The sequence below is a fragment of the Aegilops tauschii genome, chromosome 3, assembly GCF_002575655.3.
Source record: "Aegilops tauschii subsp. strangulata cultivar AL8/78 chromosome 3, Aet v6.0, whole genome shotgun sequence".
In the NCBI taxonomy this organism is placed as follows: Eukaryota; Viridiplantae; Streptophyta; class Magnoliopsida; order Poales; family Poaceae; genus Aegilops; species Aegilops tauschii.
Window position 1 is genome coordinate 582,222,966 of NC_053037.3, and position 17,101 is coordinate 582,240,066.

Genomic DNA, 17,101 nt, shown 5'->3' on the forward strand with positions numbered 1-17,101 from the left:
AGCTCCTGTCGTGAACATGGAGGAGACTAACCAAAATTAGCTAATCACAGAGGTCATGTATAACAAAGCAAGGAATGCTTCTCCCACACACCAAAAAGGAGTGTTTCTAAGCTCTTCGAACTTTTCTTTGCACAAGGCTAAAAAAAACTTTCTTTGCACAAACCTCAAAGTACAGTTGGGTACTTAACGCTAAGGGTAGTATAGTCACTAAATTACAACGGCTTGAAGCCCACGTCGAGACCCGCCCTGTGATCCCTTCTGTCGTCCTTCTTCTCTTCAGCCGCCACCACACCCTCCTCTCTTGGGCTCCCCAAAACCCTTGCATGTGCAACTGCTGCTGGATGGCACACCGGTTGTGTGTCCCCGTCCAGGATGTTCAGCCCATCTTTCCGGGATATGCAACCAGCGTATGTTAATTCTTTCACCGCTCATGTACATTATGCTCATTGGCTACCACAAGGTAAAGAAATTCACTTTATTTGTGAACCATCTCTTACCAGAAGTAGCACCAATGTGGTTATGTCGGGCACAACTGCAAAGGCAAGTTTGTAGCTCATCAACTTGCTCGTGCTAACCACTTGAACTGGGAGGTTGGGACAAGATTGGTGCTTATGAAGTTCAGTTCTTAGTTTGCCAACATTGGTGCTAAATCAGAAGTCCAGAACTAGGTGCTAACCACATTGGATGGGTGCTTATGTTGAGGCCAACTAAGAGATGAACTTCATTTTTTACCAAGCGGTGGTAGGGGCAGGAGGTCACTCTGAAATAAATTGAACAAAGAACAAGAGTTTTACCAAATGAAAAAGACAGAGTGAGGCAAGTAATGCAGCCAAAGAGCAGAATGCTAGCAATTGCAACAGAAGGCCATAAAGGTAGCAGCATTTTCTGAACCAATGAGATCACTCGAAATAAAAGCTCTCCACTAGCATTTATTGTTTGAGAACATGTCAATACTCAATAAATTGTAAACAATGGCTGGCAGTGTTAAAACTAGAAACTATATTTTTTTACCTTGATTATACAAAAATACACAATAAATTGGAGAAATCTATGTGGTATATATCATATGGAAAGTACATTTGAGTAAAAAGCTGAATATCTTCAAATACAAACACATCATTTGCAGTTGAATAAAATTGAAAACCAGATAAACAATCATGTCATGCCCGGACTTTTTCTTCATTATTTGGTGCTTCATGCGGAATCTTCGTTGGCCCGACCTTTGCCACATTGGCACTTGTTGCGGAACAAAAACACTGCTGCATAGGCTGCAATGTAGGCCAGCACAGGAACGACGAGAGCGATGACAAGGCTGGACGTCTCCCATTCCCTGGTGCTGCCAGCTGCGTAGGCCACAAGAAGGCCTAGCATGTCTAGCAAAATGGCTGCATACATTCGCCCCAGTGGCAAGTGGAGGCCTTTCCATGGAAGTAGCAACACAATGACGACAATAGAAGCCATGAACGAAGTGGAGTTGCTATAGAAGAAAGCACGGTACCGGCCTCTGTCGGTGTCATGGAGGATTGAGTTGCCTGCAGTATGCCCGTTGTTGTTGTCCTGCCAGAGGCCACCTGGTGGTTTCAGGCCAGTCTGGTATGTTACACTCGCAGCCAAGACTCCTATCGGCATCAAGTACTCACGAAGGTTCTTTTCTTCTGTTCCTGTGTCACTGGCCACTTTCCCAGAGGACACATTTACTGTGGGTCCCCTTCTATGATTTTGCATCAAGAAAATGACCACCTGGATGGTCAAGAATGCAAACACTGCAGCAACTAAAGTGAACACATAGATGGAGGTTCGCAGATGGCGGGAGCTTCCAGCAGCATAGGCACCCATGAGGCCAAACATGCTCACCACTGTGCACACATAGAGTGCATAACACCTTATGCCCGGCTTGTATAGGGTGGGGTTCACCAGAAGAACTATGAGAGTCACAGATGCCATGAAGCTTGCTGCATTGCAGTAGAAGAATGCACTGTAACGGCGTGGGTAGTTATCAAGGAAGACCGGAAACCCCGCACGATGGCCAAACTTATCATCCGCTGACCAGAAGCCACCTGGTGGGGTGAGCCCAGCTTGGTAAGTCAGTGTTGCAGCCAAGATGGCAAGCAGCAGCAGCATGTCACGCCTCTTATCCAACTTGTCAGCATCTCGTTGGTGGACCTGGTCCATGTTATCTTCTAATGTGAAGAACACTATATGGATCACCACATACACAAGGACAACACCCGCCAGGGCGACAACATATATGGATGTGGTGAAATCCCTGCCGCTCCCCGCGGCGTATGCAGTAATGAGGCCAAACAAATCCAGTATCATGGCTGCATGCAATATATGGTGTTGGAGTAGAAGTGTACTCTGGACCATTACGATGACCACCAAGGATGTCACGAATGCGACTGAGTTGCTATAGAAGAACACCTTGTACCGAGTGGGATGGGTTGCGAGGAGTACCGGGTCGCCGCCCTTGTGCCCATCCCGGTCATCTGGCCAGAGGCCGCCAGGTGGATCCAGTCCTGCTGCGTAAGTGATGCTCACCACGAGAGTAGCAAGCAACATGACAAGTGAGCGATTCTTTTCCAATAATTTGTTATCTTGTTGTGCAGCACTCTCCCTGGTAGTTGCATATGTAGACATAGAGTTAAAATTGTGTCCTAGAATTGAATTATGTGCACCAATGATAATTTGCCAAGGAAGCTAGAATTAACAAAAATATACGTGATGACATACTTGTTAGTGCTAAAGAGGTCATGTATGAGTTTGAGTAGGTTATGGCCCCAACACTTCTTTTTGGTGGCTCTAGGAATAGCCACCTGTAGAAATATGGATGCAAGAACAGCACCAGCCAGGCAAACCACATAGATGGTAGCATCAGCTTCTCTGCAGCTTCCTGCAGCATAGGCCCCCATGAGGCCGGTGAGCGCCACCGCGATGAACCCGTAGAGTACGACGAACCTTGTAGGGGAGAAGATCGCTTTACAGATAGCCTTGCTGGCTCCAGTTTTGTCTCCAGTGCTGGCTCCAGTTCTGTCTCCAGTGATAGCCTTGCTGGCTCCAGTGATGGCCTTGCTGAGCTCCTTGTCCATGAGCAACACGATGACGAGCAATGACGCGACGAAGGCGGTGGTGTTACACACGAAGAAAGCCTGGTACCTGGCAGAGTAGTGGTCCTGCATGATCGGGTCGCTCACGCGGTGGCCGTCCTGGCTGCTCCCCCAGAACCCGCCGGGCGGGCCCAGCCCGGCCATGTACGTGATCGCAACGACGAAGGTTGCGAGTAGTATTAGTACATCTTGCTCCCTGTCGCCCGTCTTGGCATTGCGCTCCTCGTCTTGCTTCTCGGGGTCACGTTTGGCATCGTAATCCTCATCTTGCCTCTCGGGGTTACCGTTGGCATCATAATCCTCCTCTTGCGTGTTGGCGTCACCCTTGACTTGCGTTCTATTGGTCAACACCCGGTGCAAAGTGTAGGTGATGAAGACCTTCGTGATGTAGGCGAAGACTGCTGAGACCAGCAGTGAGGAGTAGATGGTGGTGAACAGGTCCCGGCAGCTCCCGGCGGCATAGGCCCCCATGAGGCCAAACAAGTCGAGCACCATGACCGCCCGCAAGACGGTGGCCGAGATCGTCTCCTCCTCGTTGAGGAAGAGGAGGAGGAGGCATGCCACGAGCGACGCAGCGAACGCCGTGGCATTGCAGTAGTAGAAGGCTAAGTATCGGCGATAGTGTGTGTCGGGGAGGATGGGGTCACCTGCAAGTAGTGATGCCATATATGAAAAGTCGACCTTATGTTATGATCAAGAAAAGATTTACACCAAGTTGACTTTATTTTTAATACTCCTTTTGTTCCATAGTTTAGTGCCTATAGATTTTTTTCTAGAAGTCAAACTTCATAAAGTTTGACCAAGTTTAGAGAGAAAATTATCTGTATCTACAATATCACACATATACAATATGAAAATGTGACACACAATGTATCTAATGATATGAATTTGGTATTCAAGATTTAAATAGTTTTCTCCATAAAATCAGTTAAACTTTTGAAAAACCATATAGGAAAAATAACATTCTGTCAACCGATGGTAGTTACCTTCATGTCTCATATGTTAATATACTATATAAGATATTTTAAAGCAAGTTATACCTAAAATGCATGTGAGTTCACAGTTTTTTGTATATTAAAAAAACACCTTCATATTTGTTTTTACAAAACAACATACTAAAAAAATAGTGCATGCTACCTAAAAAGTGGTTTATATCAAATATTCTCATATACTATATACTACACGTATATACTCTCACTTTTGGCAGATACTACATAGAACGTAGAAAACTCACATGAGGGTAACTATCATCAGGTGATAGGAAAAATGTTTCCTATCACCTGATGATAGTGTATATATATATATTATATGAAAATGGGTTAGCACTCATAGGAGTATAGAATACATACTCCTAGGAGTATATATATTGGGATGTAAGGAGCACTACATTATGGAATGTAAGGAGCACTTGCCAACGTGTTTACCTGCGATGTGTGCTCCGCCATGGGTGTCCTCCTGCCAGACTCCCCCCGGCAGGTTGAGCCCCGCCGCATAAGTCACCGTCGCCACCAGTGTGGCCAGCAGCAGAAGGTACTCCTTCAGCTGGTACTCCATTGAAGTTGCCCTGGAGTTGGGCAAACTGCATTGGGTCTGACTCCATTGAAGGAGTCTGGCCCACGGCTGGGCCCCGGGCTTATTTGGCTCTCTTGGTTTGCGGGATGATGCTAGATGGTTGCTGTCTTGCTGGGGCATATTTGGTGGTGGAACTGGAAGAAGATAGACGCCTTGAGAAGTTGTGGTTCCACGTTGAGCTGTTGTCTAGTTTATATAGCTGGGTGGGTGGATATCCATGCATGGCATTGGCATCACGGCTTGGCTTTGGCAGGATGTTTTCCAGGAATCTGCAGCTTTGCAGTCGTCTGCTAGTCTTGTTTAAGTATTTGTTCCCTTGCCTTTCCCCAAGCTTGTATGGCAACTTAACAGGCATCAACCAATGTTCATCTTTTCAGGTGTGCACGCATGGGATCTATGCTATTTGGTGTTCTTCATTAGTTCAGGCTTATCATTCACATTGCTGCTGCTTCTTTTCCTACATACGTACGGCAAAGCTCTTTTTACCGGAACCGGTAGCCACCGGTGAAGCACCCAACACACAAAGGCTTTGAGATGAGTGCGTATTTTCTATGTATTCACGGTGCTTCCATTTGTATCTCCCGTTATGTCAAATCGGCTTGTCTTGTTGCCAGTAAGGCAAGAAAGAGTACCAGAACGCATGCATGCATGTGATCTATCCCTAGCACAAAGTCCATATATTTTAATTTCCTTTTGATATTTTAGAACATTGATATCTTTCAAACCCAAATTCTGTTTTTGATTTTTTATATATATATTTGAACACCTGGTGACAAGACCTTTAGAACAAGATCAATCTTAAATACATTCAAACATGTTAAATTTCAACGTTTCAAATGAGTGAAATCGGTTTTCTGAAATAAGTGAAATAACTTTTTCGAATTTAGTGAAACCATTTTTTTTAAATGAGTGAACTTTGTTTTTCATGCAGATGAAACATATTTCAGTGTGAAATATGTGAAACTTATTAGTTCAAAAAAATGTGAAACTAGTTACTTACACAATGTGCAGCGGATTATTTCAAATTATTTTTAAAATTAGTGAAATCTTGTTTTGAAACAAGTGAAACTGTTTTTCTAATGATAGTTTCTTGAAATAAGTGAAACCGAGCCAATTTTTTGAAATGAGTGAAATCATTTTTTCGTACACATGATACATATTTCGGTGTGAAATACGTTAAACTTATTATTTCAAATATATGAAACTGGTATTTTTCAAATATACAAGTGGAATATTTTTTTTAAGAAAATCATTTTTTTAGATGTACGACACTCGGATTTTTTAAATGAGTAAAGCCAAACTTTTGAAAAAAAATGAAATCAGTTTGAAGACATGCATGAAATCTTTTTTTAAAATGAGTGAAATGTGTTATATGAAATGAGTGAAATCATTTTTTCGTACACATGATACATATTTCGGTGTGAAATACGTTAAACTTATTATTTCAAATATATGAAACTGGTATTTTTCAAATATACAAGTGGAATATTTTTTTTAAGAAAATCATTTTTTTAGATGTACGACACTCGGATTTTTTAAATGAGTAAAGCCAAACTTTTGAAAAAAAATGAAATCAGTTTGAAGACATGCATGAAATCTTTTTTTAAAATGAGTGAAATGTGTTATATGAAATGAGCGAAATCAGTTTTTGAAATTAATGGAATCAATTTTTGTAAAATGGGTGAAATATATTTTTGAAATGAGTTAATTTTTTATATGACTGAAATTTGTTATTGAAACGAGTGAAATTGTTTTTTTAAATGAATGAAATCAGTTTTTTGAAAGGAATGAAGCCAATTCTTTGAAGTGACTGGAACCTGTGTTTTCAAATGTGTGAAATTGATGTTTTCAAATTAGTTAAAATAGTGTGGAATTGATTATTACATATTTATTAAACTTGTTTTTTCATAATATATGAAAGATATTTCAGTGTGTTTGTGAGTTCCATATTTCAGTTTGGGAAAATGTTCAAAACCGTAGAAATCACTTCTATGAAATAGTGAAACATTTTAATGTTTTATGAAACTGATTTCAAATATAACTGAAATATATATGAAAAATGTAGTTCAAATATATCCAAATTTGATCTGGTTCTGAAGGCCTTCACACCACGAATTCAAGTTCAATAATGAACATTTGGTTCAAAAGAAATGAATCATTAAAAATACGAGGATGAAAGTAAGATGCATGTTCAGTGTATGTGGTAAGAGAATGCATGGGTGCACCGTTTTCTCCGCTCCCTCTCTTTCTCGCTCTCCTCTGTAAAAGCTGAAACTGTCTGATGCGAGTACATGTATTCGTGTGTATTCTCATTCATCTCTCTTATACACAAAATAGGGGCACAGATCCCAAAAAAGACACCAACAGCGGATGCTTGCCGGTAGCTACTTGGCATTATTATTCCATTTTACTGCCTTGCATTAGCTGCACGCCGATACATAAATTACATCTACAGCATAGGAACCTGGCTCTAGGATTTATTTTAGTCACTGTATTCAGAAAAGGGTGTAAATTCGATCATTATGGTTGTTAAAATAAGTATAGGCAGTATTTTGCTTGTGGCGTACTTTGGCATATATCCGCACTGTTGACTGCGCTAGTTGGACAGCATGTATGCGTGTCAAATGGAATGGTAGGTCTTCTATATGGAAAGGTAGTGCTCCTGCCTGTTTCTCCAAAAAAGTGGAATGATAGGAAAATTTACATTTAGCCCCCTGTTATTGACGCCACCGTCGAGAGACAAAATAGAAAGGCAAAAGGGAGGCCATCACGGTAGCGGGATGACGGCTTTTTTACTGGCGAGGATCTTGGACAGTACCGGCGATGAGAGAAGCGTTGTCCATGGTGGTACTGGTATCCCACAAGGGAAGACCATATCAGAGGCAGAGAGTTTGGATTTTGTATCAATGTGCGTGGAGATTGGTTTGGTGTTCAGTGGAAGCATGTTCTAAGGGCAACTTCAATGCACGACCACAAATCGTCCAGCCGCATCCGTTTCGGATATACGAACACAAAACATGGCCTAATGCGTGGGAGCAAACGGACAAATGGCTTTTTTTCGTCCGCTTTCGACTCATTCCTAGCCCAACTTTGGGCCGCGTTTGTGTCCAAACGGGCACATGCGGACGGGCGCGACTCATGCCCGCGTCCTCCCCTGGCCCGCCCATCGGGGACACATGCACCTCTTTTTCTCCTCCCTCCCCCAGCCGCCCCCAAACCCACCGAACCCTACCCCGCCATTTTCTCGGCCAAATCCCCGTCTAGCCCGGCGCACCCCCTCCTCCTCCCGCCGCCCACCCCTACCCCCTTGCCTCTGTCTCGGCCGCGTCGTTGTCCAGCCAGGCCGCTGGATTCGAGCGCATATGGCCGCCTCATTTGTGCGCATCCGGCCGCCGGCTGCTGTGCCTAGCCATGAATTGGCCGGGCACCGGACCGCACAACCCCGACAACACCTCTGCGCCGCATGCAAGCATGGACTCCGCCTCTAGCTGCTCGGATCTACCCCGCCGGAACGGCGCCGACAAAAATACGCCCGGCCGTCATCCGGGGTTGGCGCTGGCCCAGCGGCTGGGCGGCTCACCGTTGCCACTCATCAAGAGCGACGACTGTCTGCGGCAAGTCGTTCACCGCGTTTCTACCACCATGCTGGAACATCCGGGGTGGGTGTTCATCAAGTGCAAAACAAATAAGGTATATGCTTGTTTTGCTTCGGTTGTGCGTTCGGGTTTGGCGTAATTTCAATAGCTCTTGGTTCATACGGAAATTTGTGTGTAGGATGGATGCAAGTTTTGGTATTGGGAAGAAGAATAGAGGTTAGAGATGAGATTCGATGTGAAGCAACGTCTACTTCTTTAGAATCGAAGAAGAAAGAAGTATACAAGATCGAGAATTCGCAGATCAACAATGAAGGCATCGAGAATATATTAATCCAACTTGTGGGAGCAGTTATAGAAGTTGGATTTCTTTTAAAATGCCTAATTGTGGTTCTTGTTTTCTTTGGTCTTACTATTCTAGTTAAGATTTGGTGAATATACAACCATGTATCAAAATGTTGTTGAAATAAAAATGTGTTGGCAAAAAAAAGTGTGCATACGGGCACCGGGCGGATCAGATGCGGACGCGTGTTGGGCGCACGGCCGGCGCATCCACAAATCCGATGGACACTGCCTCATGTTCATCCCCAAACGGATAAAATCCGGACAAAACAGGCGTCCGTTTAGGATCGTGCGTTGCAGTTGCCCTAAGTTCTCTGAGGTCATATTCCTCATGGGACAGAAAGAGCCCCTTGTTGGTCTGATGGTCATTGGTCGCTAAAAACTGTTGTAATTCTCCAAGTCACGTGGAAAATTCACGGTTGAGAGGCAGAATTGCCGCGGCGTACTGTAGCACGTGACGTCTTAAAGATACACCCTTTTTACAATTTTCAAGAGGGATCTACGGTGTAGATTAAAATGTACACCTCTGTGACAATTTATGGTGTTTTCCTTCCCAGGAATCTGCATGCAATCTGCTAGTCTTGTTCAAGTATTTTTTCCCTTGCCTTTGTCCCAAGCTTGTATGGCAACTTGACAGGAATCAGCCAATCATCTTTTTCAGCTGTGCACGCATAGGATCTATGCTATTGGTAACCCTTTGTTAGTTCAGCTTATTGTTCACATTGTTGTTGCTTCTTTTCTTACATGCGTACACTTTGAGTTGTACTACCATTCATTTTGTTATGCAAACTTGTTTATCAAAAGGTAGAAAAACGCCTTGAAATATGATTATGTATCATTTGTGTCCCAGAGCTGATAGGCATGCGGGCCAAATAGTACAATTGTTTAAACATGACAATGCTTAGTTTGCGTGACCCTTTTCTAGGACTCATTGAGATCAATCTGGGAGATGCTTATTCCATTTAGCTACCTTGCATTAGCTGCATGCCAAGGCATAAGGAGTAAATTACATCTACAATACTTGAACTTGGTTCTAAGGCATCATTTTACCCTCTCCTATCACTTTAGAGCAACTTTAGCAAAGTTGCCACATTGACAACCTCCATATCACATATGGAGCGGGTTCCATAATATTTTGGAGGCTGCGTAGGTTCTGTGTAAACACAAAGTTGCCATAGTGTAGCTTTCATATTTTCCCTGCAAGTAGGATCCACCTGTCATTGGGTCATAAGTTCTTTTTAGCCCATTTACACTAATTTAGATCAAAAAATTCTATAATTCAACAAATATTATTACAAACTATTAATGCAAATTAACAAATAATCCCATCAAACAAATTGTTAAAGCAATTTAAACACACTATCTCCCATCTAGCTGCCAATGATGCTAGATCCTCCCTCAGATCAGTACATGGCCTTCAATCTTCTGGTACGCCTCAAGAAATGCTTGAATGCGGGTTGCGTTCCTACGAGGCCTGACGAAGTTGTTAATATCTTCATAGTCCATGGGGATCGACATATCCTCTCATTCTCTATGATCTTCTTGTATATGATCACACAACACGTTATGATATTTGCCAAGACATCCTTGTTCTAGAAATGAGCAGGTCCCTGGACAATTACAAACCTTGCTTGCCGCACTCCATAGGCCTTCTCAATGTCTTTTCTCTAAGCTTCTTGCGCCTTGGAAAAATGCTTATGTTCCTTGCTCCCGGGCTTAGAAATTTTCTTTACAAATGTTGACAATGATGGATAGATGCCATCGGCTAGAAAGTAACCTTACTCATACTAATGACCATTTCATCGTGAAGTAGCAAGGTGGAGAAGTACCGGCAGCCAGCCTTGCAAACAGATGAGATCTCTACAAGACATTGATGTCACTATGAGATCTAGGCAACCCAAAGTAGCAATGCTAGATCCACAGATCTTCAAAGGCAACAAATTTCACAATTATGATTGGATCCTTGCAATGCCCGGTGAATTAGCCATGCCAAGATGCAGGACAATTCTTCCACTTTCACTTTATACAGTTGATACTCCCTAGCATCCCAGACCAGTTTTTTTGCTTCATGCATCACTAGAAGCCTTGTTGTGTCCTCGGCATTGGGTGCTTGCAGATATTGTGGTTCATAAACATGCACTATAGTTTAGGCAAACACTTTCGTGCACTTAAGGATTGTATCTTTGGCCATTCGAAGAGTGTCATCCCATGAATCATCCAAAGTGCCGCGGTCTCACCCTCTTAGAAGGGAAAACCCAGGAGATAGGCGACATTTATCCAATGTTGAAAGAAAGGTTCACTGACTCGTGCATGTTATTGGCAATTCAACAGAACAACCGTTCAGTCATGTGGAAGCTTACCAGAACACGTACGGCGGGAAGGTACAACTCGACACAAAGTAGTTGAGCATGAGCTGCTCATGCCAGGCATACCTATTCTGGTGAAATGTCACACGACCAAGCTACTATCCCAGACGCCTCCTCTTCGGTCCGTTTGATGCTATTAATTAGTAACCATCAATATCACCTCGTCTTCTTTGGCGTCCATGATTTCACACTTGGACTCGGAGCTCGAATCGGACGACGAATCATAAAAAAAAACTAGCCGCCTCAACGGATCCATCTACGCATGATGTGAATCCTATGCCATTTGCACAAATATATGAGCCGCTAAACTGAATGTACAAGAAAAAGGTTGGGAAAATTTATCTCTGGGCAAGTCATCGAGGCTGCATGAAAACATGCGAGGTCCGGGAATGGCTTAGCGGAGGCGGCAGGGGCCAAATGGTGGCGGCCTGGGCCTTGGAGGTGGCACAAATCGAAGGCGGTGTGTTGATTAGAACCCGCGACCTCACCGTTGGTGTTAGCTACGGTAGCCATCTGGACAACCACTACTCCAAATACTGACATTAACGACGGTGCCCAAAAACTCTTGGTCGTTGAATACCCGAGTGGAGTCGCGGCGTGGTGGAAACCAATCTACGTAATACATTCAACAACCACGGGTCTGCCCGTCTCTAGATGAGGGGTCGTTACTGTTATGGGGTTTGCATGTACGTGGTGGGTTCTCCAAATATTGGCGCTAAATCTCTCCAGCCCCAACTAATCTAATCTGCTCCTAATCCTATTAGTTAGTCCTTGCTAGTGATGCTGCATTGAGGAGGGAAGCAAGAGCCAGGAATGCATCTAGACATAAGAGTAATCTGAACAAAATACGTAGAGACTTTTTGCGAATTTATATTCCTGACTACTACAAGATCGTGGAAAAATAAATATTGTTTGCTAGAGAACAGTATTATCGTTAGTTTTTCAGTTTGGCTCATCGGCAGCAGAATTCAAGATTTGTGCCTTTTATTTGTAACATTTGTTCTTGTCATTCATATGTCAGGCTATGAACAAGCGACTGACTTTAAAATATTTTCCTATCCGTAAATGGATCTTCATATCCCCTGACATTGTATTATACAGTACAGATATATGAATGGGCTTAGAAATAGGCACTGTATTTTGGCGATGTGATGGACAGGTGCTTCACTGATGAATGTGATCTGCAGCAGTACCTTCAGATCATCAGGAATTTTGGACGCCAAAGCATCACCATGTTAGCTTAGACCTGATTGTAGTCAAACAATTCCTATTGCAATGTGAAGTGATTGTGGCAGATCGGCTGCAACTTACTGCAAGTTAAGTGCAGGTGTGCCCTGCGTGTACATGTTGGCGAAGCTAATTTCAGTCTTTTGCTTGCATTTGTTGCAGCAAAAGCAAGTCGGTTGCTTGCAGTGCTGAGAAACTTATAAAAATAGGAGTTGTACCATTCATTGCTTGGCATAGTCGATGTAAGATAAAAGAAAAGAGCAAAAGGAAGCGGCATTTTGGAGCTCGGGCTCAGCTGCACCCGTAATCTTGCTCGTCCGTTTCAGTCTTGGGATGTGAACAAATCCAGCTGTCCTGTCAGATACGAGCGCCGGTAAAATGAGGAAACCCCTCAATACAGTAGGAAACAGTGGGCAAGACGTGGGGACGGTGTGTCGTGGCCCGACGTCCGTCTGGGAGTCTCGGTCTGGGCCGTGGACCAGGTCGTTGGCATTCGGACTAGGCCGTGACCAGGAAGTTTATTTTGTTGTCTGAGCCGCCGTGCTGACCTCGTGCGTGCGGACTAAAAAAAGGGCCCTCGCCTCCGCTCTTAAGCTTTTTTTCGGAAAAACTTTCAATCTATTCATCTTCAATTATGACACGCCCACCAACGATGCTAGACGCACTGCCGGAACGGGGGCTAGGCGGGGAGACCTTTATTTCATTTTCAGGAAGCTACCGCCGTCTCGCCTTCTTTCTTTCTTGAAGGAGGAGGAGGAGGCGGAGCACCACATCGTCCTTGATAATCGACCAGTGTCTTTGGAAGAAGGCGGACCTCCTCCGCTCTTAAGCTAAGAGTGAGAGAGAAGGAAAAAAGGGAAGGCGTGGCCGAGGACGGACTATTGATTTGCGGCGGCGCCGGTACTCCGCGGTCAGGCCAGCGAATGATGGAAGCTGAGGACATGGAGTTCCTACTTGATGCGGTCGACAGGTTAGTTTCGGGGAAACCTCTGCAACTTTGGATATTGTAGATTAGATGCGTTGAGCTTCGAGCTGTGCCTCAAGTACCAAAAGCAGAGATCTGGTGTTTACGCCGGCGATTCGCCGTTCATTCTGCAGGTTCCCCGTGCGGGAGGAGTTTGCTGACAACCTTGACCACCCAGATCCAGTTCCTCTCCTATACCTACTAGAGAAGGGGACTGCGAATCAGGATGTTGGTGAGGGCAACGGTGTTTCTGGGTTGGGTTAGATGGTGGATGAAGGAGAACATGCTAACCCACAAGAAGGTGGCCGGCGTCGCCATGCTGAATCTCCGATGAGGTCTGCTCAATCTACTGACATAGTGAATCCAGAGGCCCCCGGCTGGACGAAAAGGTGAGCGCCGAACTGCGCCCCCACCGCCACCTGTTGTGCTATTTGCAGTTGCCCCTGCATTGTAAGTTTATATGACCACACTGGAAAAAATGTCCGTTTGGAGATATAATGCTACACGAATCCAAACATAAGAACACAAAAAAGGAGAACTCTTGACATTTTTATGAGTAACAACTGTGTATTATTTTGAAAAAAAGATCTACGTTGAGACATGTTGCAAATAATGTGCAGGCTACGGCTGGGGACTGCGCCACCGGACCGTGTGCCATGCCCATCGAGGATGAGTGCTCTCAAGCTTTCAATCCGCAAATATGCAGAGCAGCCTGACAAAAGTGTGGCGAGACCTGAGCTAGGTCTTAGTTTTGATTCGTTGGGAGAGGCATATGATTTCTATAATCTATATTCTTGGGAAATCGGTTTGGGATAAGATGGCTCAATGCCGAGAGGATAAAGTGCATGCAGGAGATAGTTTGTGGTTGCTCGGTGAGTGGTCATTTAATTGCAGTAAAATGACAATATAAAACAATATGGCATATATTAATATTCTGTAGGAAACAAAGATTGTTTTGCAAAAACTCAAAGTCAAGTACTAATTTTTGACATGTTTGCTTGATGTATCTGCAGGGGAAACCAGACATCGAAAACAGCAGGTCTTGCAGATGTGAGTGCCCAGCTCTCATCACGCTATATACCGCACGCATCTGAGAACAGTTGGTACATCATGGAGCACCGAGCAAGCCACAATCATTCCATGTCTCTAACATTAATGAGGGAGAAAGTGCACTGGCCATCTCATAAGCACATATATGTGTACACCAAGGATTTAATAAAGCAACTGAGGGGAAACAATATCAACCTTGCGAAAGTGTACAACATAATTGGAAGCTTCTTCGGCTCAGTCGAGAAGGTGACTTTCACGAAAAGGACTCTCAGGAGTATTTGTGGGAAAATTAGCTGTGAACAGGCAGAAGACGATGTGCGGAAGACACTTCAGGCGTTTGCTGACATCCGGGCAAGCGACCCTGGGTTCTCCTATGTGGTGCTCGCAGAAAAAGATAGTAAGGTGAAAAATCTCATGTGGGCTAACGGCAGCAACCGGATGTAGTACAAGTTCTTTGGCGATGTGGTCAAGTTCAACACCACATACAGGACAACCTTGTATGACATGCCATTCGGCTTGTGTTGATGCGTGACGAACAGGAAGAGAGCTTCGAATGGGTGTTTACAGAATTCGTACGTACACTAGTGCAGAACCGGGCTATAGCACCGGTTCGTAAGGGCCTATAGTGCTGGTTCTGTAACCGGTACAAGGGTGGGGACTAAAGGTCCCCCCCTTTAGTACCGTTTCGGCACGAACCACCACTAAAGTGCCACCACGTGGCACGAGCCAGGGCCGGGTGCGGGGAGACCTATAGTACTGGTTGGTAACCCCAACCGGTACTAAATGTTCGGGGGTTTTGGTTTTGTTTTTTATTTTTCCTTTAGTTGTGTGTTTTCAATTTAATTTAGAGATTTTTTTTACATTATAATGAGTTGTTAAATCATTAGGTGAAAGTACCGCAGATTAGTTTCAACTGGATGCATGCATGGATCCTAGCTAAGTGATTAAAGTATATGTGCCATATCCATATATATTACTTGATCACTTATATTAGGTGAGCAAGTAATATGGATATGGAATATACTTGATCACTTAGCTAGCTAGGATCCATCCAGTTGAAACTAATCTGCGGTTTCTTTCATAAATGATATAATAACTCATCATCATCATATTAATATAAAAACTATTGCATCATATATATCATCACCAACAAGTTAACGGTATACTAGCTAGCTAAAAATCATTATAGTCGTCATTACCAGTATTTAATCATCATAGTCATTACCGCTATCTAATCACCACCAATACCAGCTTAAAGAAGAAACATTCACTTTGTACCAGAAGGAAAGATATCATCGAGTTCAACATGATCACTCTTTGAGATTAATTTCAGGACGAAGAACACGGACATGAGAGGACAAGTACTAAGAGCATGCTAATCACTCCTGCTGCTCTCTCTCAGGTAAAATGGCATAGAACATGTGTAGCTCTCCTGATTCATCATATTCGAGCATGCAGATGAACCTATCTCCTAATCGTGGGTTGCGCTTCTGTTTGTTGCCTCCTAGTACTTCTCTGCGATCATTCACAATTTTGCTTCAGTCTTTCACTATTAAGCATTCCTCGGTTCTAGAAATCCTGAATGCATGCAATGTAGGATGTCTTGGCCGTAAGCTAACAATTGATATGCGACCGTTAGTCGAGATCCACTGAGGCACAACTATCATCGGGAGTCCCTGTTGAAGAGAACATCGTATAGTATCATACTTAGCAATGAAGTTTAGCTTAAAAATAATGTATGCAAAAGATGCAGTGAGGATAAATAGTAAAAATCTTACCATCTTTCCTAAATACATTTGACCGTAGTTCAATACGAACACTATTGGTCGCACGTTTTGAGTACTAAGGTTTGCAAGTCTAGGAAAATAATTTCTCTTGACAGCATCAAGATCCTCAAGCCATGAAACATACTGACTTATCTCCTCGCAGTTTAGTTCAGCCCTGGGACAGTGGACGGTCCTATCTACCAAGCGTTGTACATGTTTGCTTGAATGGAAATAAGCTGTCAATAGAAATTAGTTGTCAACTATTTTTGAAAAAAGAATATCGAACATAAATATGGTTGAGAAACTCACATAATGGTAGAACTGGAGGCGTCTGCACATCGACCCAAATGTCTCTATTACCTTCAATATCAACTTCGGGACGAATATCAAAGGTGATAAACATATCAGGCTCAAATGCATAAGCCTTGCATAGTGCTTGCCAAGTTTTGCATTCAAAATGGGTGTAGGTTTCTTGATTGTATAATTTGACGTTGAAGGTATAACCATGCTCGGTCTTCAAGTAAACTCTCTTTACCTCCATAGTTTTGTTAGGACTGAAACCTATCTTATCCAAGACAAAAATTCTTGCATGGCAGGGGATACGCTAGTAGAATAGTGAAAATTTAAAATAATAAGTTGAAGCAAATGAAGCATATATAAGTCATGCTTAATTACGAAAAAAGACTTGTCGTTGTGACTTACTGTATCCACTTCGAAGGTCTCATCCAGCTTGATGCTGAAGCGCCTATCATCAACTAGAAAAATTTTGTCGCACAGGCCGCGTTGGTCTTCGCAGTCTTCGCACATAATGAAATCGTTTTCGTCATCAGACGACATTTCCTATGTTCATAGGTAAAACATTAAACACTTATTAGTTATATTAGTTCAACTAAGCAGTTACTAAAAATATACCTAAATAAAGTATAGCTCCTAATTCAACTATATAATTCAACTAATTCAATTAAATTAGTTCTATTAATTTTCTTACTAAAAATAAAGTAGCTAGTTCTATATACTAAATTTTTAAATAGATGATCAAATCTCATATACCTTAATTTAATATATATTAATTCATCTAACATTAATAAATTCATCTATAACTAAAAGTATAAGAACT

General features: G+C 43.2%; 2 protein-coding genes across 2 annotated transcripts; both read right to left on the reverse strand.

The window, feature by feature from the left end:
* Positions 1-1,107: 1,107 nt before the first annotated feature.
* Positions 1,108-2,637, reverse strand: LOC123497679 (uncharacterized). Its single transcript, XM_045234356.1, has one exon. The coding sequence runs from the start codon at positions 2,635-2,637 to the stop codon at positions 1,195-1,197; it is 1,443 nt and encodes a 480-aa protein (XP_045090291.1). The 3' UTR covers positions 1,108-1,194.
* A 17-nt stretch (positions 2,638-2,654) lies between these two features.
* On the reverse strand, positions 2,655-4,658 carry LOC109780476 (uncharacterized). Its single transcript, XM_045234357.1, has 2 exons — positions 4,529-4,658; positions 2,655-3,751 (listed from the first exon to the last, which is right to left on the reverse strand). Exons 1-2 carry the CDS (start codon positions 4,656-4,658, stop codon positions 2,655-2,657), a joined length of 1,227 nt encoding a protein of 408 aa, XP_045090292.1.
* Positions 4,659-17,101: the final 12,443 nt, after the last annotated feature.